Raw genomic sequence first — 22,249 nt, 5'->3', positions numbered from 1 at the left:
AGTCACGTCTGCCCTGGACCCGTCCCATCCTCTGAATGTACTCTCCCTTCTGTGGGTTGGGGACCTTCACAAGGCTCAGCTTGTCCCCAAAGGGGAGGTTTTCCTTGGGGAAGGGGGCCACTTTAACCCAGGTAGGGCAGCCGTGGGTCTGGGGGGGAGTGGCTAGGGAAGGCGGCTGCGGAGTCCTGTTCCCAAGCCTGGCGTGAAGTTGAGAAGGATGTTGGGGTGCAACGCATCCACGTGGCTCAGGAACCTCAAGAGATTCCAGTCAGTCTTTGCCCCACAGGCAACTCCCGCCTCCTACCAGAACAGTCTCAAGAAGAGATGGGGAAGCAAGGTCAGATACAAAGCCATATTTATACATTTATTTATATACGTATATTTACTTCAGAAGAAAAGGACGGGGACAGGAAGCAAGCAGGCCCAGGGCTGCCTCCCTGTGCCCACTCCAGAGTCAGAGTTGGTACGTGATAAATATGAGTCAGCACTCAGGGACAGGAACTGGGAGTTAACTGGGAGGGAGGGGCGCTCTATGCACACGCGGGCTTTTATGGGGGCGGGTATAACGTGGGCAGAGGGACTTGTGCGTTGAGAGGCCCTATGTACAGCTTGAAGCTCCGGGGAGATTAGCCCCGCGACTATGGGAATAAATGCCGGAGGGGAGGGGAGGGGAGGGGCAGCTGCTGGACCCCATGTAGGGAATGGAACCAAGACACCCATTTACCAGTGCCAGCCGGGCAGCTGTCAGCCTCCAGCAGGTGACCTGCTCCCCTTCCCCGAAGCCCATGTACCTTACTGGGCTTAAGGCGACTTTGGTCCAAGGCTGACCCCCTCTCAAGCAGCTTGGAGCCCCAGCTTCCCAATCCTCGCACTGAGGACCCCTCCTCAGGCACGGAAACAGCCAGCTGCTAACCAGATTGGGGCAATGCTGTGTCCAGAAGGGCTCCAGGGGGCAGTGGAGGGTCACTTTCCAGTTCAGGACTGAGGGGCCACAGTCCAAGGCCAGGCACCCTCACTGAGGAAGCCCCAGAATCCTATTACAAAGGGTGGGGCTCAGCAGTTTTTAAGGCATTTCGGGAGGGTTTCCCCCACTCTGGGGGAGGGAGAACAGAGTAGTCCTAAGGAAGGCCTGGCCCCCTGCGTGGTGTGGGGAACCGTGGGATTCCTATGTCAGAATGAAGGAGTGGAGCCACGCTGGGGAAGGGGCTGGGAGGCGAGGTATCCCTGCCATCCCCCAACTCCCCTAAGGGTAAGTGCTTTGTGACCCATGCCGGAAGGGGGCCCACAGTTCCCAGGCTTCAAGACCCAGCTCCCCGTAGGAAGGCCTCCCATTCAAAGTCGAGAATGAGACTTCGGAGAGGGGTGAGGCCTGGTTCCCAAAGAGGTGGCAGGATACCACAGGGCAGGGACCGCAATTCCCAGGCCCATGCGGACGTGGCTCAGTGATTTCCACATTCTTCTGTGAGCCTGGATGTGGCCTCAGTGCTCCAGGCACCCACTAAGAAAGGTTAACTTAACATTGGCACTTGAGATAAGACTTCTTCCTAACACGAGCCCACTGCTCCATCTCTGGGAGGAGTGAGTGGAGACGGGGCCTGCTGCCGAGCCTGGGTCGCTCCAGCTCAGCTCTCCGAACCCAACATGGGAGCCCTTGATCTGGGGAGACCAGGTGACCAGGAGACAAGAGTGAAGGGGGAAGCCAGAGTCTTCGTGGTCGGGAGTGAGCTGGATGTCTCAAGCCTCCCTGGGATGGATCAGAGCCAGGCCCCCGTCTCTGCAAGTGTCCCCCTGTCCCCCCCCCTCCCCCAGGGCTCTGCACTTCTCCGGGCTTTACCATCTCCAACCTCCACCCCCGCTCTGGCTTAAGTGCATTTTAGTAATTATTTCGTTAATAACAGCAACAACTCTGCATCCACACACCAGCCAAGACCAGCCTGCTGCCTGGCATGGATTCCTGCTCCCCTGCTCAGAGAGAATGATGGGTCCCGGATACTGCTGCAAAGCTCTGGAAACTCCCAGGAACCCAGGCCGTGGGGCCCCGACACCGTCTTGTGGGGGAGGCTCACAGGGAACTTCAGGATACTCCAGGTTCAAGGGTCCGGGGCTTACCTCGCCCACCGCCCCACCTCCCTCACTGGTTCAGCTGGGCACGAAATGTACATAAGGCACATGGTCAGTCTTTCCAACCCATCCAGGGCTGGCTCCAGCTGCCCTGGGAGCTCTTGGGAGCCCGTGTTCCCAGGGAGAAGAGACCTCCTGGGCCACACTTAAAGCTTAAAAGTCCCAAGTCCAGCGTAACAGTCAAACCCCAAAAAGTCCACCACCTCGCCGCCCCGCAGGGAGCAGCTGTGAGGGTGATGGCTGCATACTCTCCACCGACTCATGGATCCAGCCGAGTCTTTTAGGGCTCCGTCCAAGTCCCCAGCTGATAGCAAGGTCAGCAGGTCCCCTCTCCAAAAGAGGGGGGGCTCCCAGTCTCAAAAGGGGAGGGTGGGAGGTAGGCTCTGGACAGTCACAGGCTTACCCTTGCCGCCAGGGTACCTGAGGCCGGCCCTCCAACCACCATAACTGGACAGATAGGAACTGGTCCCGGCCTGGCCCCAGGAGGTCCCTCTGGCTCCCTCCGCGACGTGTGAGGGGCGACCGGCAGGGACAGCAACTCCAGTGTGAGGACTTCCAGTTTCACCAGTCGTGGGGAGGGCCAGGCCCGGTTCAGTCTCTCCAAGGGGGTGCCAGTGAGCAGAGAGCTGGCGGGCAGCGGCTCCAGTGTAACACCACCGCGTCCAGTGTGGAAGGGGCGCCCGGGGACCCGGGCCGTGGTGTGGTGCTGCCTTGGGGAGGGCAGCTCAGTCACACAGGCGGTAGAAGTGGAAATAGTAGTCTGTGGCCGGCAGGACCGGGGCCTCCACGCTACAGTTGGCCTGACCCTGGGTGGGAGGGGAGCGGGCACAGGTGAGGTGGCTCTGGGGGTGCAGGGCAGGAAGCACCCCGCCCCCAGTGCCGACATCACCTGCCCCTGTGCCCCACGTCCTGCCATGCGCTCCGTGAACCCCCGCCTCCCTTCCCCGAGCCCCACGCTGAGCTACAGGCGCCTGGACCTCTGGGGGCAGGTGGGTGCCTGGGCTCACCAGCAGTGCCACCCGGAAGTGGTAGGTGAATTCTCGGAAAGACAGGATGGTCACTGGCCACTGGTGGGACGTGCCCTGGAGAGAGGGGAGAGAGAAGGGTGAACACAGCCCCCTGCCCCTATCCCGACCAGCAGCCCTCACCGGGGCTCCAGGGCAAGTCTCCCAAAGGGTAAAATGAGCACTGAGAAGAGAGCAGGGAGGGAGCATGCTCTGCTTTGGGGAGCGATGGCAGCCCCCCTCTACGCACACTCTGTGCCATGTACCCACAAGCCCACAGCCGCCGTCCCCCGGTCCCTGCCTCCCCTCACCCATTACGCTCCAGGCACAAAGTATTTCATTAACCCCAACCTCACTACAACCCAGTAAGGTGATGCTGCTGGTAGATGAGGAAGCCGAGTTCCAGCCTAAAATCACAGGGCACCCGGTGGCAGAGCTGGGGTTGACACACGGGTCTGGTCTGCTCTCCTTCGCCAGGGAGCGTGAGGCCTGGCTTCAGACCGCTTGCCCATCTCCCCCCTGAGGCTTTGGCTTGGCCTCCAGGGATGTGGATTCTGGCCTGAGCTCCACATCTGAAGATGAGGGGCTGGCTGGGCTCTCCCTCTACTTCCGGGCACGTTCTCCTCTGCGCCTGTTTCGAGGCTCCCACGCACCCCTCCGCTCGTTACTTTCTGCACATCTTTTCTCCTCAGCTAGAGGGTGCGTTCTTCCCAGGCAAGGCCTGGGTCCACCCCGCCTGCCTCCCCACTGCTAAGCCCAGGACAGGGCCTGGGCTAGAGGGGCCCCGACACATACTTGTTGAATAACCACAAATTGGTGAGAAGTCCCCTTAACCCGTGCTGAGAGTCACAACTTTGGGTTACGTGGGGGTCACATGGCCAGTGAGGAGCTGAACAAGGAAAGGGTCTCAGCCATTTGGTTCTCCGAGCAGGAGGTAGGCCTCTACGAAATCGCCGAGAGATCTTCCAAAATGGTGGCTTGAACCATGCCGCTGCCCAGTGTGAACTCACTGGGCCCAGTGTGAGCCGCTGCCCGTGCTCCTTCCCGTTTCCTGCCCCCTAGCCCTTGCCACGTGTCCGGCTCTGCCAGAAGGCCACCCAGTCCCTGGCCTCCAGACCTCAGCATGTGCTGTCCTACTCCTGGGACACTGTCCTCTCTTCTTTCTCCAGCTGACCCCAAATCATCCTTCAGTTCTCGTCTTAAACGTGACTTTTCCGGGGTGGCTGTTCTGACCCCGAGCACAGACAAGGCTGGCTCTCCCTGCCAAGGACTCCTAGAATACCCTCCCCACCCGCACCGTTGCGTTCAATCCCAGGTTAGCCCTGGTGGGACTTTTGTCTTCCCAGGGGCTCTGTCAGGGCAGGGCCGGGGATGGGACAGAGCAAGGGCAGGGCCACGAGGCACTCAGCCGTGACCAGTGCACCCGTGCCCCCTCCCCAGGGCCCAGAGGCCTAAAGCGTCCCTTGTGGAGGTGCCTTCGCTCTGGCCCCCGGCTCCTTCACCTGTTTGGGGGCGCGGCTGTGCCCGGGGAGAGGAAGCTCTGGGGTGTGGCTGGCCCACGGCTTCCCAGTCGCCCCCTACCTGGGTGTCCCGGTAGGTGTGCAGGCTCTGTGGAAAGTCCCTCTCCTCACACGGCTGCTCCTTTGACATCAGGCTGCACAGCACCACAGACACGGGAGACGAAGAGCTGGGGGAAGGCCCAGTTAGCAGGGAGGTGGGGCTCCTGGGGGCCCCCTCCCAACCAGCCCTCCCCTCCACCTCCCCTGCCCCGCTGAAACAAGCCGCGAGTCCGCACGCGGCCTGACAACGATGCCCACGGGTCAAGGCCCGAGACGGCCGCAAACCCTTTGCCGTCTACCGTCCCACATGGCGTTCACACCCCGGTGCAACCACGGTGTGGTTTACAGATGAGAAGCTGAAGCCCGGAGACTGCCAGGGTCACACAGCCAGTCAAGCGCAGAGCGAGCAATAAAGTTGGCGTCGCTCCTCAGACCCCTTCCCCAGGTTGCCGGGGACCCCCACGTCCCTCCACTCACTTCATCTGCAGAGTCAGGCTGAGGTGCAGCGGGGTGCCGCTGCTGACAGGGATGCGGTAGGTGAAGTTTCCAGGCCTGAGAGGGCAAACGTGGCTGCTGCTTAGTCCAAGGCTACCCTGCTGAGGCCCCCTGCCTGGACTCCCCGCCCCCCCACCCCCACCCCATCTGTCCTGGAGCTCACGGAAAGGGACTGTGCCACCTCTGGGGTGGGGGAAGGGGGATGACATCTGAGCATCTGTACTGCCTGGGCTCACGTCACCTGAGGGAGTCTGTCCTTGGGGTGAGGGGAGGGGGGCAGCCGGGCCCACCTGCAGGCATCCTCTGGGGCGCAGTACTGGGAAGTGATGGGCATTGAGTTCTCCAGCACCTGGATGGAGGTCAGGGAGGGCACTGGGTCTGCAAGGAGAGAGGCTGTTGGGGCAGGGAGGAGGGTGACAGGGGCGAGAAGCCGCCAAGCCCTTCCTCGCCAGACTCGCGTTCAGTCACACACACCTTAGTATAGATAAGTTTCAGGTCACTCTTCCCAGACCCCCCACAATGGCCAGGGTCACACCACCCTCCGCCCCAGCAGCACTACGAAGAGCCAGTTCCCGGGAGCCTGAGGCCCGCCTCCTTGACAGGAACCTGCACACCAGGGGCAGGGATGGGTGCCGAGGGGTGCACAGGAGCCCGCCCACAGTGCTCCGCTCCTGACTGCACACGCTTTTCAACACTCAGTTCAGAGGCATCAGGTTGGTACCTTGAAATCAGCCATGGTGGGAGTATTCGCCACAAATCGGGGCTTTTTTTTTTTTTTTCCCCCTCCAGAGCCAACTGTGAGACACCTGCCAGCACCACACTCCTGGGGGCCTGTGGCCCTCTGTGAAGGAACCCGCCACGACTGGCTGACTGGCTGGGTGAGGGCGGGACTGAAGCGTGACACGGAGGGCGGGTGAGGTCATCTCAGCTCACCTACAGGCTAGCTGCTGCCTGCCTGACCATCCCACCGAGGGAGGGGAGGCTGGGGCCACCGAACATGTGCTCAGCTCCGTGAGGCACAGCCAGGCACCCAGGGGCCCCAGCAGGCACATGGGCCCACGGACACCACACACAGACAAGATGGAAGAGACCCTCACATGTCTCTTCTGGGCAAACTCCTGCGGTCCTTCAGAGACTCAGCTCCAATGTCACCTCCTCCGGGGAGGCCTCCTGATCACCTCTCCACCCCCGCCTGGATTACGTGCCCTCCCCAGTCACCAAGCTGCCTGCAAAGTCCCCTCAGAGCTGCGGCCCGCCCCTACGCTGCCGTGTTCTCACGTCTCTGAGCCATCCGGGGCCGGGCACGTGTGTCCTCAGCACCCCCAGCCCCCCACCCCCCTGTACAATTGAACTTCAGTCTCGGCAAGTCACAGTTTCTAAGCTTTTTTTTCCCTCTAAGCCACAAAACCCATCAAGTGAAAGCCAATGAGGAGGCCCAATGCCTAGAGCAGAGCCGCCTGGGAAGCCTGGAAGGCCCCTGGCCTCCTCTGCAGCCCCCAGGACGGCCGGCAGGGTGCGTCGGAGGAGTCAGTGGCAGACAGAAAACCTGTGCGGCCAAGGGTTCTCTGGCTTGGTGACAACCAAAGCCTTGAGATTTGGAAAGCTGGGGGGGCGCGGGGGGAGACCCTACACAGCACCCTCCTTGCCCTGGCATGGGGGAGAAGGAGCCAGGCCCCGGTGTCGGGGAGATGGAATCCTAGCTCTGCCGCTGACAGGCCGAACACCCTGTCTCCGTTTCCCCATCTGAACTACAGGGATGATCCCCTCCTTGCAGGAATATGTAAGGATTAAATGAGGCGAGCTACATAAGGCTCCTGGCCTCATTCCTGCTACTTAGTAACGCCCAGCAAGCGTCTGTGGGCTGGCAATCCCGCGCCAGGCGTTCAGGTGGCTGAGCTGAGAAGATGGGGGGCAAGGTAGGGCAAGTACCTGGCTGGCCCTGGGCCCGAGTGGGCCGAGCAGGGCTCAGGCCGGGCTGGGGAAGCCCTCTGCGGGCCCGGCCGTGGAGACCAAGGCTGGGGCTGTTCTTGGCTTTGCCCTGCCCTCCAGGGAAGGGGACTTCAGGGCTGGCCAGAGGCTCTGAGCTCTTTGGATGCTTGGAGTGGCCAATACCATTGGCCGACAGGCCCCAGGACTTGGCTCTGATGTTGGTGACTGGTAGGAGGGCCATCTGGCCGGGGCCTGTGGACAGAACCAGGGGTAGGCTGAGAAGAAGGCACAGGCAGCAACTGGCTACCTCCTGTCCAGCTTTCTCTAGGACTTCACCAGACTGTGGGTGACCCCCATCTGTCTCTTGGTCCCCTCAGGGAGACCCACCAGTCTTCCTCCGGAGCCTCATTCTGGGCTCCCGGACACCCTCCCTCCAATGAGTCTTCGGGGTCTTTCTCTGGACTCCCATAACACCCCCTCGACCCGAACCCAAGACAGCCATACCTGAGCGGTTGGTGGAGGGGCTGGGACTGGGGCTGAGGCCATGGCCAGGGTTAAAGCTGGAGCCAAGACTAGGGGCAGGGGTAGAGCTGGGGGTGGAGGAGGAACAGCAGATGACTGGACAAGGGCGGCTGGAGCACAGGTCCAAAGTGGGGATGACAGGACCTGGGGCTGAGCTGCTCAGGCCGGTGGTAACTGCGGAAGCCAGGGGCCGTATGAGCGAGCAGCAGGTAGCTGAGCCCCGCGCCCCCGCCGCCCCAGAACGCGGCCACCTCTCCCCCATCCCAACCCTCCAGACCCCCCACAGGCACGCACCCAGCAGCAAAGAGGGCCGTGTGCCTGGCAGCCCGGTGGTCACAGGCGACTGTCGGAGCTGAGTGGTCCCAAAGCTCTGGCTGGACCTGCTGGGGAAGGGAGGGCTGAGCTCAGAGGACAGCCTCAACAGGGAGGCCTGGGGGTTCTGGCGGAGCAGGAGGGACCGGAGCAGGAGGGACAGGAGGAGGCGGACAGGGATGGTGGAAAGGAGGCAGGGAGAGGGGTGGCAGGAGCCAGAGGCAGGAGGGCAGGGGCTCGGTCCAGACACGTACCATGGGCACCTGGCCTCACTCCCCCCAGGGTGCTGGGGCCGGAGCAGGGCCAGAAGACAGGAAGTGGACACAGCAAAAGAGCTAACGGGCAGCAGAGAGGAACAGGAGGGGGGGATAGGTGCAGGGGAGGAGAGAGAAAAGAAACAGTCAGAGATAGCCCAGGAGCTGAGGTGACAGTGGGCAAACAGAGCCCAAGGTCCCACGGTGGCCCTCTTTCCCCCGCCCCTCCCCCCATGCCCATTCCAACCTGGGCCCCTCGATGCCCTCTGACTCTCAGAGGCCCAGCTACCTAAAGGAGCACTGAACGGGCCCACGAGACACACTGGCTTCGGTAGGGACCGGGAAACGTCTGCCCCTCCTCCAGGGAGACCTCCCCAGCCACCCCTGCAGGCCGAGAGCCCGAAGCGCTACCCCCTTTGGAGGAGACAGCCTCCACGGCTCCTCTGACCCTGGGCTGCCCACCAAAGCCCCACCTGTCCTGGCGGCTTGGCCAGCAGCCAGGCCTCCAGGGACATACCCATCGGTTTCCACCAGGTCCTCCTCGGTGCGTAGGCTCAGCACATACAGTGTAGACATGGACACCACGCTGGGAGCCACAGAAAAAGGGCCACTGTTAGAGCTGGAGCTACTGTCCCGGCCCCTCTCTCTAGGGCAGGGTCTGTGGTCCTTGGCTCCGGGGGTGGGGCTCGCGAGTGACAGTGAATGGTGCCTGCGAGTGGGTCTCCCCAGCCCCAGGGGCACGAGACCGAAGGAGGCAGCCCACTTCCTTCCCTGAGACGTCCCCCTGTCCCTCCATCCCTCCGTGAGGTCTCCTCTCCCGGCCACGTCTTCCTCTTCCCCCCCGGGCCCGGGCCCAAGGGACAGCTCAACTTCCCCAGCCAGCCACCCCTGGAGCCTGGGGGACAAGTCACCTGAAGGCCATGACCACCACCAGGGCAATGATGGTTCCCTGCAGGAAGCGCTGGCTGATGCAGGCCTGGTCTGGGACCACAGATGACGACTGAGGACCGAGCGTAAAAGGGGAAGAAGCAGAAGAAGCCCAGACTGAGGGAGCCCGTGGTCTCACTCAGTGTGGACTCCACTGGACGTGGGGGTGCTACGGTCTGCTCGTTCCTACGGGGGAGGGGGGGCAGCGGGAGACGAAGGAGAAACGGGGCCAGAGGGCTAGAGAGCTGGGAAGCGAGGGGAAGTGCTTGCAGTCCGAGAGCCTGGAGGAGGAGGGCCCCGGTCCCACCCGCCTCCCATCCGCGCCCATCCTCACCTTGCTGGCCACCTTGGGGGGCCTCTTCTTGTGGGGGACGCTGCCCGCCCGGCTGAACTGGCTCCCTGCATGGCTGCAGCAAGAGGGCCAGGGTCAGAGGTGCCTCTGGGAAAGGGGTCTGGCCCCCGCCTGGCCCCGCCCCCACCTGAAGGCACCCGAGCTGCCAGTGGACTTGAGGCTGTCCAGCCGCCGCAGTTTGGCCAGCTTGTGGCTCCAGCGCTCCAGCTCGTCAATGCGCGTCTCCAGGTTGTCCGTCAGCTTGCACAGCTCCTTCACGGCACCCACGTTCTCCATGAAGATGCGCTCCTGCCGCGGGCGGCCGGCACCGTCAGCCCCTGGGAACCCTGGGCTACAGGGAGCAGGACCCACGGCCGCCTGGAAGTCCTCAAAGCCTCCCTGCCCAGGTCGGCCTTGGCAGCCCCCAACTCCCCGCGCCTGCCTCCAAACGGCACCCCCGCCTCTGCACCTTTGCGCCGCCATCCGGCCAGCCCTTCCCACCCCTCCTCGCCGTCTGAACCCCGTCTCTCAGAGGCTCCCACCCTCTGATGAACGCGATCTCAGGCTTCAGCTCCTTATTGCTCAGCCAAGGCCAAGACATAGTACTACACACTCCTTGATGCCCGGCCTCATGCCGGGTAGTTACAAACATCACCCTCACGCTCCGCTGTGCGTTTCAGCTTCTCAATAACCACCTGGGAAGGTCTTGGCAGTGGACTATCTCTAGCCTCCTTTCAAAGGGGAGGAAAATGATCCCCAGGGAGCTTCCTCTTGCTGTGGATCACACGACCATCGTGTCGCCAAGTCCCCAGCTGGCCCTTGAACGCTCATCCCCTTTCCCCGGGGGCGGGGGGTGGGGTGGGCAGGGGGCTCCGGAGGCAGCATGAGGGAAGACTGGGCTGCCTGCCCCCTCTGCACTTCAGTGCCCCCAGTCTCTAAGTGGGAGATAACGCCCCAGCTGGTCCACCCTCGGCCCTTGGGCTCTCTCCATCCCCCCACCCTGCAGACCTTGTTCACCACCAAGAAGTTCTCTATGGTTTTCCCATTGGCAAAGACCACGTCTCCAGTGTCCTTCACGGCCTCAGGCAGGATCTCCTTCACCTCCTGGGCGATGACACCTGGAGAGTGGGGGAGGGTGGGGTACAGAACACCCACAGCGCCAATTATAATGCAAGGAGGGCCCCCAAGTTTGAAGAGGGCGAAATTCTGAGGGCTAGAGATTTGGGATCCAAGGAGCACTGGAGCAGGGGGCTCCCACGGACCAGTGTTCCGAAGGCTGCCGCTCCCTGGCTCCGGTTGTGGAGTTCCCTGGCCTGGGGGAAGGGTGGATTCCTGGGTGTAAGGCTCCCAGGGAAAGTGGGCCTGGATAGAGGCAGGATTCACCTAAGGAGCAGAGGATGCCGGGACCACGATTCCCGGACTTCTAGTGTCCCGGGCACCCAGGGCTGAGGCGCGGGACTTCTAGAGGGCAGGATTCCTAGGCAGGAGTTCTAGGAGTCAAGGAGAGGGGTTCCTGGGAGTGGGGTTTCCAGCGGGCTGGGACAGAGTTGCCAGAGGACAGGGACAGGGGGCGGGGTTACTGCGGGCCGAGGCTGCTGGTTCCGGGACCCCAGCTCCCGTCGACGTAGCAGGTCCCTACCCGTCTCTGGTGCCGCGGCCTCGATGCCTGCGGTGGCTGCAAACTCAGGCTTGTATCTGTAGTGCACCAGCCGCATGCGTGAGATCCTCTTCAGCTGCTCTGTGGTGTCCACCTGCACGGGAACCGGGGCCGAGACTGAACCCCTCCCCTCCTGGGCCCGTCCGAAGTAGGCCCCGGAGCTCAAGACGGTGGGGACCCAGGGTCTGCAGTGCGGAAGGGAGACCTTGCACCAGGGTCGAGCTCCAGAAATCTAGAGCCGGCCTCCCCCATCTCCTTCCCCTGCAGCCCCGCCCTTCCATCTGGCCCCGCCCCTCCACGAGCCCCGCCCACACACCAATCAGCCCCTCGCGGCCCAGCCCTGCCCCCGGCCCCTCCCGCGGGAAACTCAGCTCTCCCCGCCGCACAGCCCCGCCCCTCGCCCACAGCCCCGCCCCCACCTCCTGCACGTGCTCCTTGGCCCGCAGGTCGGAGGGGTGCATGAGCGAGCCCATGACCTTGACATTGCCGTGCACGACCAACGCCTCGTCGGGTCGGTCCGTGTTGATGCCCACGCGGCCATGGTGGAAGACAGTGTCGGGCACCTGCGCCCGCTGCCACAGCACGTCGCTGTCACTCTCAAACTGGCCTGGGTTGGAGGCCTAGCACAAGTGGGGGTTGGATCAGTCCTAGGGGACGGGGCACCTGCAGTGCCCTGGGAAACCCTGCCGCCACCCCTCCCGCTCCAGGCAAGGATTCTCACTCCACCATGCCCAACTTCAACCGACCCTCTCATTGTGGCACTTTTCAGTCGCTTGTGGGATCTCAGAAGGCTACCTAGGTCCTGTGTTCCTCCACGCTTGTGGCTCAGAGGGTGGGAACTTGCCCAAAGTCACACCACTAGCACCGAGTGGGATCAGCATTCTAGCTCCTGACCACCCCCCGCCCCCAGTACCCCGTATTCCTCCTGGGTGCTGTTTCTCCCAGCTCTGGGGAGGACTCTCAACCCCTTGGCTGGAGATGGCCCTCACCCTCACGATGATGCGCTCTGAGATCTGGGCAGCCAGCGTGTAGTTCTGGTTCTGTGCATGGGCCTGGAGCGCCACCACCAGCATGAAGTACCTGGGGCGCACAGGGGTTTAGAGGCACCCAGGGCCCTGCCCCACCTGCCCCTGCGCCCCAGCCACCCTTCCCAAGTCTCATGTTCAGTGCTGAGGCTCCTACCACCCCTAGCGGCCGGAGGAGGGGCGGGGGCATTCACAGCTCATCCCACAGAAGAGGAACCTGAGTCTCCACCAGAGGGCAGACATTCCCCAGGACCCACAACTAGGAAACCTTTGAGCTGTTCCATCCAGAAGCCGCGCTTCTGGTCTGTCTCGTCCTTAAATCAGTTAGCCTTAGGTACGAGTCTCAGGTCTCTCATCTGCAAAATGGGTCAGTCTGTGGGACACTGACTATGGGGTGGTGTCCTGCTGCCCTTCCTCCTCGGAAATGGAGGGCCTGCCAAGGCAGAGGTCAAGCCCGCTCACCTCTGGTCAGGGTTAGGTTTGCCCTTCTTGCGCATGTTGTTGGCGGTGGTCTCGCTGAAGTGCAAGCGCCCCACAGTCACCTTCGTGACCTGCTCAGGAGGCAGATTGACCCTGCAGAGGCGGGGGGGTGGTATTCAGTGGGCAGGGAGGGGGACCCAGTCAAGAATGTGTAGGAGGCAGACACTGGGGGTGCCAGCCAGGCCCCCTCAGCTCCCAGCCCAGCTCCAGGGTCAGCCCTCCCAGGTCCTCCCCCCTCCCCCCACAGGGCCAGACACTCACGTGACAGGGTTAAAGGGCCGCTTGCTTCGGTCGGACTGTGACTGCTCAATGTTGATGGACTGGTTCAGGGCCTCCAGCTGGGGGAGAAAGCAGGGCCCCCGAGGCAGATCAGGGCGAGGGGACCCCCTGGTTCTGCTGCCTGGTTCTGCTTCCCTTTACCCACTCGGCCCAGACCCGGCCCAGCTGGACCTCCCTGGGAAGAGGGGCGGCCCTCTCTTCCACGAGGGCACAGATAGTCCCATCACTCCCCCACCTCTGCACACACCCACCCACACATGTATTCCACAAAAACACTCACAGCTCCCACATCCACACCCGCGCACGCCCTGACCTCCTCGTACATATCCCAAGCGGGCCTCCATCAACACACACACACACACACACACACACACACACACACACGCACAAACCCGCTCACTCCCCAGACCCTCTCCCACACTCACATCCAGTCCCCTTAACCCTTCTGTGAGCACCGGCTGAGCCAGACCAAGGAGCCGGCCCAGCTCCCAGCACTGAAGGAAACACACCCAGCTGTTCCCCCAGGATGCGCAAGGGCTCCAAATCAACCCCTCCTGGGGGGTGCTGGAGGGGACTCAGGGCAAGTGTCCCCAGGGACCAGGGACCCCAGCAGAGTGACCAGGGAGGCCAAGGAATGGCCTGCCAGGAGAGGAGGGATGGACTGGGCATTCTCAGGGCATCCCAGAGAAACGGAGCTACTTCCGGAAAGCAGGTGCTATGAACAGGCCCAGATGGTCTGGGGCACAGCAAACGGCAGGGCAGGAATGAAAGGCTGGATCCCAACGGCCTTTGTGGGCTAAGCTTAGAAGTCATGGCTCTTTGCTGGGAGGGCACCAGGTGTCTCGGGGGAGCATGAGCTGAGCGCCAGAGAAGAAGCCGCTGTGGACGTTCAGAGAAGCGGTGGGGGGCGGAGGGGGCATGTGGTCTGGTCCAGGGGGAGGCGGAGGGGAGACATGAGAGAAGGGACCAAGGCGGGCAATGCCCTAGGAGAACAGCCAGGCCTGGTGCGTGAGCCTAGAGCGAGGGGTGAGTTGGCAGGGACTCCATTTGGGGATGGGGAGCTAAGGCAGCCGACAGAGGAGTCAGGAGAAGGGTCTCTGCTGGGGGTGCAGACCTGGGGTCACAGGGTAGAGAAGGAATTAGGAAGCCTGAGGAGGCTGACGGGCACAGGGACACTCACTTTGCCTTGGGGTCTCTCAAGCTCCCCCCAGCGTTCCTGACTCGCCTCTGCTCCCCTCCCCTCCTGGCGGAGCCCCCAAACCTGCCTTCACTCCGTGCAGTTTCAGGTAGAAGCAGTCAAGGGGCTTGAGGCCTTCGGGCGTCTTGACGTACTTGGGCTCCCCCAGCATGCCGATGTATACCGTCACCTGAAAGTGGTTCTTCTTCTGGCACACGAAGGCGTCGTCGCCCACCGAAAAGTTGAAGCCCTTGTCAGCGTCCACGCGGTAGGTGAGCATGGGCCTGGGGGCAGAGGAAGGGACTCACTGGAGCCGCCGCCCCCCCCCAAACCAAACCTGGAATGTTCCTCCTACACGCCTGCATTCCAAAGCAGCTTCCTATCTGGTACCCCCATCCTCAAACCACTCAGGCGGCTGCCCCCACTTCTCAGAAATGGAAACTGAGTCCCCAGAAGGATTTTGAGCTCAGGTCTGCCTCGGCCAATAGTCTTTCCTCTACAAGGCTGGGACCAGCCCACCCTGGTGATGGGGGAGGCAGGGCAAGACCCCTGGGGCCCACCGCCCAGGCGTGAACTCCTGAGGAGGGGGCGCCTCATCACGCTTGGCTCCTTCCCAGAATGCTGCCTGAAGCCCCCTCCCTCACGGGAGATGGGGTGAGAGAGGGTGCGTCTGCAGAGCCTCACTGGCCTGACAGCTGGTTGCCATGGAAACGGTGGAACCAGGCGCCGGCTCTGAGCGCTGGCCCGGCCCCTGCCCACTGGCTTGCTCAAGCCCCCAAAGTCCTCATTCTGACTCTTCCCTCTGCCCAAGTGGGGAAAGGGGCACTCTGGGCGGCCGGGACTCGGCCTCGGTTTACCCGTCTGTTGTTGGGGAAGTATTCCAAGTAAGGATCCTTTGGGGGACCTCTAGGTGGCAGGAAAGGGGGGCAACCGTTGGCCCGTCCTTACCCAGGTCCCCAGGCACAAGCAGTACCCTCCCCAGCTCCCCCGGTGCCTGGGGCCTGCCTGGAGGAGGATGGGAGAAGAGAATGCTTCCAAACTTGGGGGAAGAGTCTGGCTAACTTCTACCGGAAGGCCTGGGGCTCCACCCACCTGCCTGCCCCAGGAGAATACCCCGGAAGTACACGGGCCACTCTGGGGGCCTCAGCTGCCAGCTTCCTGGCCTTAAGGCCTGGAGTGGCAGGGCTGGCCCAGAAAGCATGGTGGTAAGAGTGGGGGGTCCTCACCAGGCCATAAGGGCGGGATCCCTAAAGACGTCTCCCCCAGCCCTGGCAGGGCCTCAAGGGATACTTCAGCCACTACAGCAGCTGGACCGCCGCCCCCCCCCCTCCCCAGCCCTGAGGGCTTCTGGCTAAGAATCCCACATGGCCTGGGGTACCCGACTCGGGGAGACTGGTCTGTTCCACCCTGCCCAGGCCTGGCAATGTCGCGGGGAGTTGGTGAGCGACGCTCTCACCTCCACGGAACTTCGACAAGAGTGAGGGGGGTGGACCCAGAGTGCTCCTGGCCTGGTCCCAGGAAGTTGAATCCACATGGGTGGGTGCTGAGGGAAAGCTAGGAACGCCCGGACAGCCCGTCCTCCCCCACCTCCTCATCCCCCACCCCCCCGCCAGGGAGGGGGCTGCTGGAAGGGCCCGGCCAACACAGCTTCCTGCTACCTTCCTGGAATGCAGGAGTGGAGGAGGCGGACGAGAGGAGGAGCCAGAGAACACCCATCCACCCACGTCTCCCTGCCTTGGCTCCCACCGGCCCCTCCCTGGTGGACACCACCTTCTGAAGGAGGCCTTGGGCTGGCCCAGAAGTCCAGAACCCCGAGTTCCAGTCCCGGCTCTGCCCTGAGCCTACTTTTCCACTGTAAACCGGGACCACCTGGTACCCAGTGTGCTCCCAAGCCCGGCTCTAGGACCGTGATGCCAGGGCTGGGGGCGGGGGGCGGGGTCCCCGGATACGGTGACCAGGAGGGGTGGGGTCGGGGCACAGGTCACTTACAGCTCCTTGTAGTTTGCATCGTACAGCGTTGCCCACTTGTTCTGCTGATGCGGTTGCCACTTGATGGATTGGTAGTTGGGATCCAGGTAGGAGCCACTAAGGCTATCATTGTCCTGCAGGAGACCTGGAGGGAGGGAGCGCCCATGTGGGCCCTGCGCCCCACTCCCCAGCTTCAAGGGTTGGCTCCCTGTGAGGTCCAGCAGGCCAGGCACGTACCTGGTGAGGGTGCACCCGGTGGGTGCCAAGGTGGCGTCTGGACCCGGGCGATGCTGAGGGGCAAGGAGCCGGGGCCGGGGGAGAGTGGGCCCTGGGGAGGCCAGGGTGGGGAAGGGGCTCGAGCTGGGTGCGGGGGCAGGGTCGTCGCGGTCCCGGGCTCCTGTTTGATCATTCCATTCAGCATCTGGGCATTAAGGGTGTTGGGAGGTGATTCGGAGTGCTTCCTCTTCTTGGAGGGGTGTGTGGGGAGCCTGGGGGCGACACGGGTGCAGGTCTTGGGGGGCTGGCTCTTCCTGAGCCCCCTCCCACTAGGCAATAGCCTTCTTCCCGTCTTCAACCTGTTTCAGCAGGATTTACCTAATCCAGAGGACACCTCCTCCAGGAAGCCCCTGGGCTTTACCTTCTCACTGCCGCCCCCCATCACTCTGTGTTGTCATTCTCTATTTCTGTCACTCCTCCCTTCTCCTGAGATTACGGAATTCAAGGAGGGCAGAGGCCACACCTGACTTGTCGGTGTGTCCTTATCATGCCCGGCGATAGGCCTTGTGCACAGCATCCTCAGAATCGTTTGTGGAATGAACAAGTCGGTCCCTTCCCTGTGGTGTCACTCTCAGTGCCACTCTTTATAGTTGGGGGCTCCACAGAGAGCAGCCTCCATGGTCAGAAACAAGCCACAGAAGGCATGGGCCACGAAGGGTGGGAAGGAGAGTTTCTTGGGGACGAGGCTGCGGAATCTCGGCTTGAACGAAACCTTTCACGACATCTCAGTGTGTAAGATAAATAGACAAAAAGATAATTCTGCTGGTTGGAGTCGGAATGGGGTGCTTGGGTCTATGGCTCACACTTCCACAGGAGGCCCAGGACTCCACGATCGGGTTAGAAAGTCCCTGGTGTCTGGGAAAGGATACAGCCTGAGGTTCAAGTCCTGGCTCTGCCCCTTCCTAGTTTCACGACCTGGGCAAGCGTTTCCTCCCCTGGGAGCCCCAGTTTACCTCTCTGGGCAATGGGGGTGGCCATGCTCACCAAATAAGGTAGTCGTAAGCGCTTGGCCGTGGCTATAAATCTCCAGCAGGTTTCTGGGCACATATGCATACGTGTGCTGACCCTCATCTCCTGGGGTCAGAGCCTTCTGCCTTCCTGGTTCGTCCCTGTCCGTACCTCCATCTCTGTCCTGCCTTCTGCCACCCTGAACCCCGACCCCCAAGCCCACCTGCCCGAGTCTTACTCAGCTCCGTGCTGATTCAGCAGCTGGTGTAGCATCTGGGACTGCTGTGTGTGGTGGAGATCCGTGGGCACCAGCCCCTGCCCCATGGCAGCGTAGGGGGGCATCGGGGGCTCGGCCTTCATGTACAGGTCCCGCTGCAGGACAGGGTAGTGAGGCGGGGGTGGCGGGGGCGGCGGAGGGCCTGGTAGGTGGGCTGGAGGTGGAGGTGGGTGCTCCAGGCGGGAGGGCACTCCCACGTGGCACAGGGACTCAGGGGTAATGGTGCGCAGGAGATGGGGGTCTGCAGGAGAGATGGGGGGGCATCAGAGACCTACCTACATCACGCAGGTTCCCGGGCACCAGCTCTCCCCCCACCGGCAGGGTCTCCTGATTCCCACCTTCTCCTGAACCAAGCCCCGGGGCTGCCCTCCCACCAGCCCCACGTGGGAGGAGGGCTGGGCAGCCTAGAGGCTGGCCACTAGAGGCCTGGGCAGGGAGACAAGACCCTGTCCAGGGGGCGGGCTGCTTCCCCCCCGCCCCCCGCCCCGGTCCTAATGGGGTCCTTCCCCCAGACCGGGCTGCCCTCCCTGGGAAGGGCCCACATCCCAAGGTGCTCCCCCAGCCCCCTCTCGGGCCTCATCTTCCTCCGGGCCTCCGGGAGAAGTCTCTCGGGACCCCCAACACAGTCCTGCGGCAGCCCTCCTCCACCAGGAAGCCCCTCCAGCGGGCTCCCAGGGGCCAGCCCCCCAGCTCCCTTTGTTCCCCAGGAGGCATTCCAGAAATGTTTCTGGTAAGATAAACAGAACTCTTGACCCCTCTCTGGGCTGTGGGGAGAAGGCTGCCCACGCTCCTTCTGTTCTTGGCCACCTGGGGGCCGCTGCACCCCTGGCACCCCCCCCAGGGGGAGGTGGGCCCTGCGGGCCGGCGACGCCTGTACTCAGGCTGCACCCACAGCCTTCCCCAGCCGTCCACTTACCGCCGAAGGGCGCGTCCATGATGGCGCAGGCGGGCAGGCGGGTGGCATCACCGGCAGGGACACTTGCTCAGAGGCAGGGCCAGGCTCCCCACCCGCCCGTGGGGAAACAATAGCCAGCGCCGGGGAGTATTTGACCAGCGATAATCTGGGCCTGTTGGGCGGCCGCTGGCCCCCTCCCTCCCTCGCTCCCTCCCTCCCCGATAAGGCCGCCCCAACCACTTGCCCAAACCCCAGAGGGGGAGGGCGGTGCCCGCTGGACTCACCATTCACCTGCTGGGGGGAGTAGGCCTCGGAGCCCGAGTCTGGGGGAGAGTCCGGCAGTGTGCTGCAGGAGCAGGAGGAAGGGGCTGCTGGGCGGGCAGCACTTCCGTGGGGCAGGGTCCCAGAGACCCTAGAGGCTGGAGGCACTGGGGTCTCCTCGCTCCCGCCCTCAGGGGAATTTCTCTGCACCAGCCACCTTGCCTTGCCAGGCAGGGCCTGGGGCTGAACTCAGGCAGCGGGTCTCGGGCTCCTCCCACCCGGCGTCCCCTCTCAGACCTACTGGGCACTTGGGGACCGGGAGCCAAGGTCCCCGGTGAGGGCACAGGGATTCAAGGACTCCTCCCAGATGCAGAGGCCAGGCTGGCTCCTCCTTCCCACACCCGCTGAAGCCCCACTTTCCAGAAACTCTAAGGGGCTCCAGGGGGCTAAGCCCGGAGAGATTCGGTGGGGGTCACCATGGGCAGGTGTGGGCCAGGCAGGGAGCCAGCTCCGCCAGGCCTGGGTTTATTTTTCTCTTGCAGGTTCTGTTTTATCAGCGGCTCAGGCAAAAGGAACAAACTCAGGCCTGAGAGACCAACATGTCCTGCGCGAGCCCTGCACTCGCCCGCTGAGGGGAGGCTGCGGCCAAGCAGGGATCCCGCTCTTTGGCCATCCTGGTCCCCGCATCTGGAAAGACTGCCCACCACTGGGCCCAGGCAGCTGCCTTGAGGCAGCAAGCCCTCGTGGCCACAGCCCTGGGCTGATTCTAGAGTCCTCAGGCTCCCCTGAACGAGCCACCCACCCAACCCCTCAGGCTAGGCGAGGATGACCCAAAAGGCCATAGGGGCTGAATTCTCGGTAGCCCTCAAGGCCACTAGGGCTGACTGGGGTCTCTGCCCTGCGACCCCCATCTCCTGCCTGTTCTCTGTACTCCCCTGACCATGGCCCCCGGTCTCTCTAATGTGTAAAGGTCTCTCACACCCTCTGGTCCCTACAGTGAGTGAAACGCCCCAAGTCCATGGGACCTTGTATTCTTTCCTCATAACTCTTCGTGGTGCTCATGAGTCCTCGATTTGGTGATTTATTAACAACCCTCTCTCCAATCAGGCCGAGGGATCTACTACAGGAGGGACGTGTTTGTCTTGTCTGGCACCTAGAACAGGGCCCAGAAGGGGCAGTGGCAGGGAGAAGCCCTGGGTCCCTCCCTGGAGCAGCCCGGGCCACATGGTCTCTGTGCAGCTCTGGGCGAGCCCTTTCTCTCCCGGGACGAAGGGCCCCGGTGTGCCATTCGCATCCAGCTGAGGGGCAACAGATCTTTACCGCCAGGCGAGCTGGTTTGGGGGTCCCCCAGGAGCTGGTGCCTGGAGAGGGTTGATAAGCTTCCACAAACAGAGCCACAGGGCACAGCGGCAGGCACCCAGCAGGTGCTTATTACGCGTTACTTCCCTTTCCTAGTCTTTGCCCTTCAGGGTCTGGGCATCGGGACAGGCTCGCGGCAGATGTCTGCCCTGCTGTGGCAAAAGCTAACCCCAAACACGGCAGCTCGCCTCCACTGCCTCCCTCAGCAAGCCAGGAGAGCTCCGGTCCCCCCCCCCACACACACACCGGGCACGTCCCCTGTGCTTCCTCCCCGTATCTCCACAGTCCCGGAGGGGAAAGCATTTTGAACTCGTTCTACAGCAAAGACACTGAGGCCCTGACCGAGGCTGTGGGTCACCCAGCCAGAGGCTGGAAACGGTGGGGCTGAAGGAAGAGCCAGGCTGTGTGAATGGTGTCCGGCCCCCAGCACTCTACACTTCTCCTACCCAAAGACAGGGTCCCCTGCTCCTGCGCCAGGCTGGGGAACCCAGAACTTTCTTCGAGCCCCTCTGCAGAACCCAGGAGACCCACGTTCCTGTCTGTCCTCACGAGAGTGTGTCTGTGGGCTGGCGGCCGCGTGCACACAGCCAGGTGACAGCCAGGCCCAGGCTGAGCCCCTGGGTCAGGCTGCTGGCGTGGACTCCTCGGAGAGAGGAGAGAACGGGCCTGGGAGGCTGGCTTGGGTCGGGGGAGCTTCAGGTACCATATCTGTGCCATCGGCCGACCCCCTGTGGCCGCAGTAGCTAAGTGCATGAGTGGATGGGCCTGGCCCAGTGAGGGGACTTTGTGTGCCCTGCGTGTGTACATGTGTGTGCTTGCGTGTATCAGTGGAGGTAAACAGCGGTGCCTCCAGGCTCACGCCCTCCCTCCCCTCTTGATGCAGCTGTCAGAGAATTTTCTAGCCCTCATCACTTCCCTGCTCAGGGTCCTCTGTGGCTGCCCAGCGCCTGAGAACAAAGCCGTGAGTCCCTCCTCAGCCACCTCGCCTACCCACCCACAGGGCAGGCCTGGGCCAGCACCTCCCAGGCCCGCAGCCACTGCCCCCGCCCCCCACCCCCGTGAGCCTGGCCCCTCACTCACCCTGGGGCATAGGGAGCCTTGGGCTCTGCCTTGATGGGGGGCCCAGAGCCCCCCAGAAAGGGCTTGGGAGCAGTGCCCATGGCATTGTTGTTGTTGCAGTTGAGCGGGGCGCTGTAGCTCGGGGCGGGGAGGGGGCCGTGGCGCCCCGGGGAGGGTCCGCCCCCAGAGGGGCTCAGGTGGTGGCCCCCGCTGGAGCCCGGGATGGCCGGCTGCCCGTGGGGGTAGGAGGCCGCACTGGCTGGAGCAGAGATGTCAGGGAAGCAGCTGTAGAAAAGGGAAGAAGCTCAGTGCCAGCCCGGCCTCCAGCCCCTCCCCAGGCCTCCCCCCCTGCAGGGCGGCCGAGTCAGTGGATGGGAAAAGAGGGGGAGCAGGCTTCAGACACCTTCCAGGTGAAAGGTGGAGGCCGGAGGGCGGGGGTGGGGCCTAGGCCGTCTCAGGGCCACTCACAGGTCAGAGGCATCCTCCTTGCTGATGTACTCCTCCAGGATGCTGGTGTCGATGTTGGAGGGCTCCAGGGCACCATTGATGTCGTGGCCTGCAGGGGAGGGGCAGATGTGAGCCAAGGGAGGGGTCCGGCTGGGTCCTCCCCTCCAGCTCTCTGCAGGCTGGACCCCATATGCCCCCAGGCTCCTCCCCATCTGTGTATCTGATTTCGGGGGTGGCGGGTGGAGGGGGGAGAGTCCTTCAATGTCCACCGCCTGACGTCCCTCCAGGAGGCATCGCAGTGGTGACACCTCCCCTCACCCACCAGGCTGCCTGGCATGTCCGAGGAGGGGAGGGGCCCAGAGCACAGACCTGGGACAGACCAGCCACTTCCTGTGACATGAGCAAGTCCCTCCTCTTGTCTGTAAAATGGGGTAACCGTCCTAAGGTGTTAGGGGGTGCTATGAGGAGGAAGCAAGGTACTTTCCTGAACTGAGTGCCAGCGGATGCCCACCACCCTTGATGACTGGACCCAGACTCGATGATTCTGTCCTGTCCTGCCCCCCTCCAGATGGCCCAGCTGGTGGGGATGGCTGGGCTGGACCACACATGGGCAGGGGGGTCCATGGGGCCAGGGGAGCCTCTGTATCAAGCCCCAGCTGCAGATAGACAGGGAGTGGGGACTGGAAT

The 22,249-nt window shown here is 63.0% G+C and overlaps 1 protein-coding gene across 9 annotated transcripts in view; it reads right to left on the bottom strand.

The window, feature by feature from the left end:
• Positions 1-645: 645 nt before the first annotated feature.
• Positions 646-22,249, bottom strand: part of MYRF (myelin regulatory factor) — a 33,402-nt gene continuing 11,798 nt past the window's right edge. Inside the window, exons 2-27 of one of the 9 annotated variants that reach the window (XM_030333023.1) lie at positions 21,584-21,671; positions 21,137-21,400; positions 18,721-18,782; positions 17,503-17,782; positions 16,278-16,528; positions 16,062-16,185; positions 14,161-14,356; positions 12,878-12,954; positions 12,599-12,709; positions 12,101-12,191; positions 11,531-11,731; positions 11,094-11,205; positions 10,463-10,572; positions 9,603-9,763; positions 9,458-9,530; positions 9,108-9,196; positions 8,714-8,782; positions 8,197-8,277; positions 7,925-8,013; positions 7,613-7,804; positions 7,109-7,360; positions 5,470-5,572; positions 5,162-5,236; positions 4,707-4,812; positions 3,129-3,203; positions 646-2,927 (exon numbers count right to left, since the gene is read on the bottom strand). In XM_030333023.1, coding sequence (XP_030188883.1) covers positions 2,847-2,927; positions 3,129-3,203; positions 4,707-4,812; positions 5,162-5,236; positions 5,470-5,572; positions 7,109-7,360; positions 7,613-7,804; positions 7,925-8,013; positions 8,197-8,277; positions 8,714-8,782; positions 9,108-9,196; positions 9,458-9,530; positions 9,603-9,763; positions 10,463-10,572; positions 11,094-11,205; positions 11,531-11,731; positions 12,101-12,191; positions 12,599-12,709; positions 12,878-12,954; positions 14,161-14,356; positions 16,062-16,185; positions 16,278-16,528; positions 17,503-17,782; positions 18,721-18,782; positions 21,137-21,400; positions 21,584-21,671 — 3,413 coding nt within the window. In that variant the 3' untranslated portion in view covers positions 646-2,846. Of the gene's footprint in view, positions 2,928-3,128; positions 3,204-4,706; positions 4,813-5,161; positions 5,237-5,469; positions 5,573-7,108; positions 7,361-7,612; positions 7,805-7,924; positions 8,014-8,196; positions 8,278-8,713; positions 8,783-9,107; positions 9,197-9,457; positions 9,531-9,602; positions 9,764-10,462; positions 10,573-11,093; positions 11,206-11,530; positions 11,732-12,100; positions 12,192-12,598; positions 12,710-12,877; positions 12,955-14,160; positions 14,357-16,061; positions 16,186-16,277; positions 16,529-17,502; positions 17,783-18,457; positions 18,583-18,720; positions 18,783-21,136; positions 21,401-21,583; positions 21,672-22,249 lie in introns of those variants that run through there. The other 8 variants (XM_030333026.1, XM_030333025.1, XM_030333024.1 and 5 more) reach the window with 8 other exon arrangements.

The sequence above is a fragment of the Lynx canadensis genome, chromosome D1, assembly GCF_007474595.2.
Source record: "Lynx canadensis isolate LIC74 chromosome D1, mLynCan4.pri.v2, whole genome shotgun sequence".
Classification (NCBI taxonomy): Eukaryota; Metazoa; Chordata; class Mammalia; order Carnivora; family Felidae; genus Lynx; species Lynx canadensis.
This window is presented reverse-complemented; position numbering and strand designations above follow the sequence as displayed.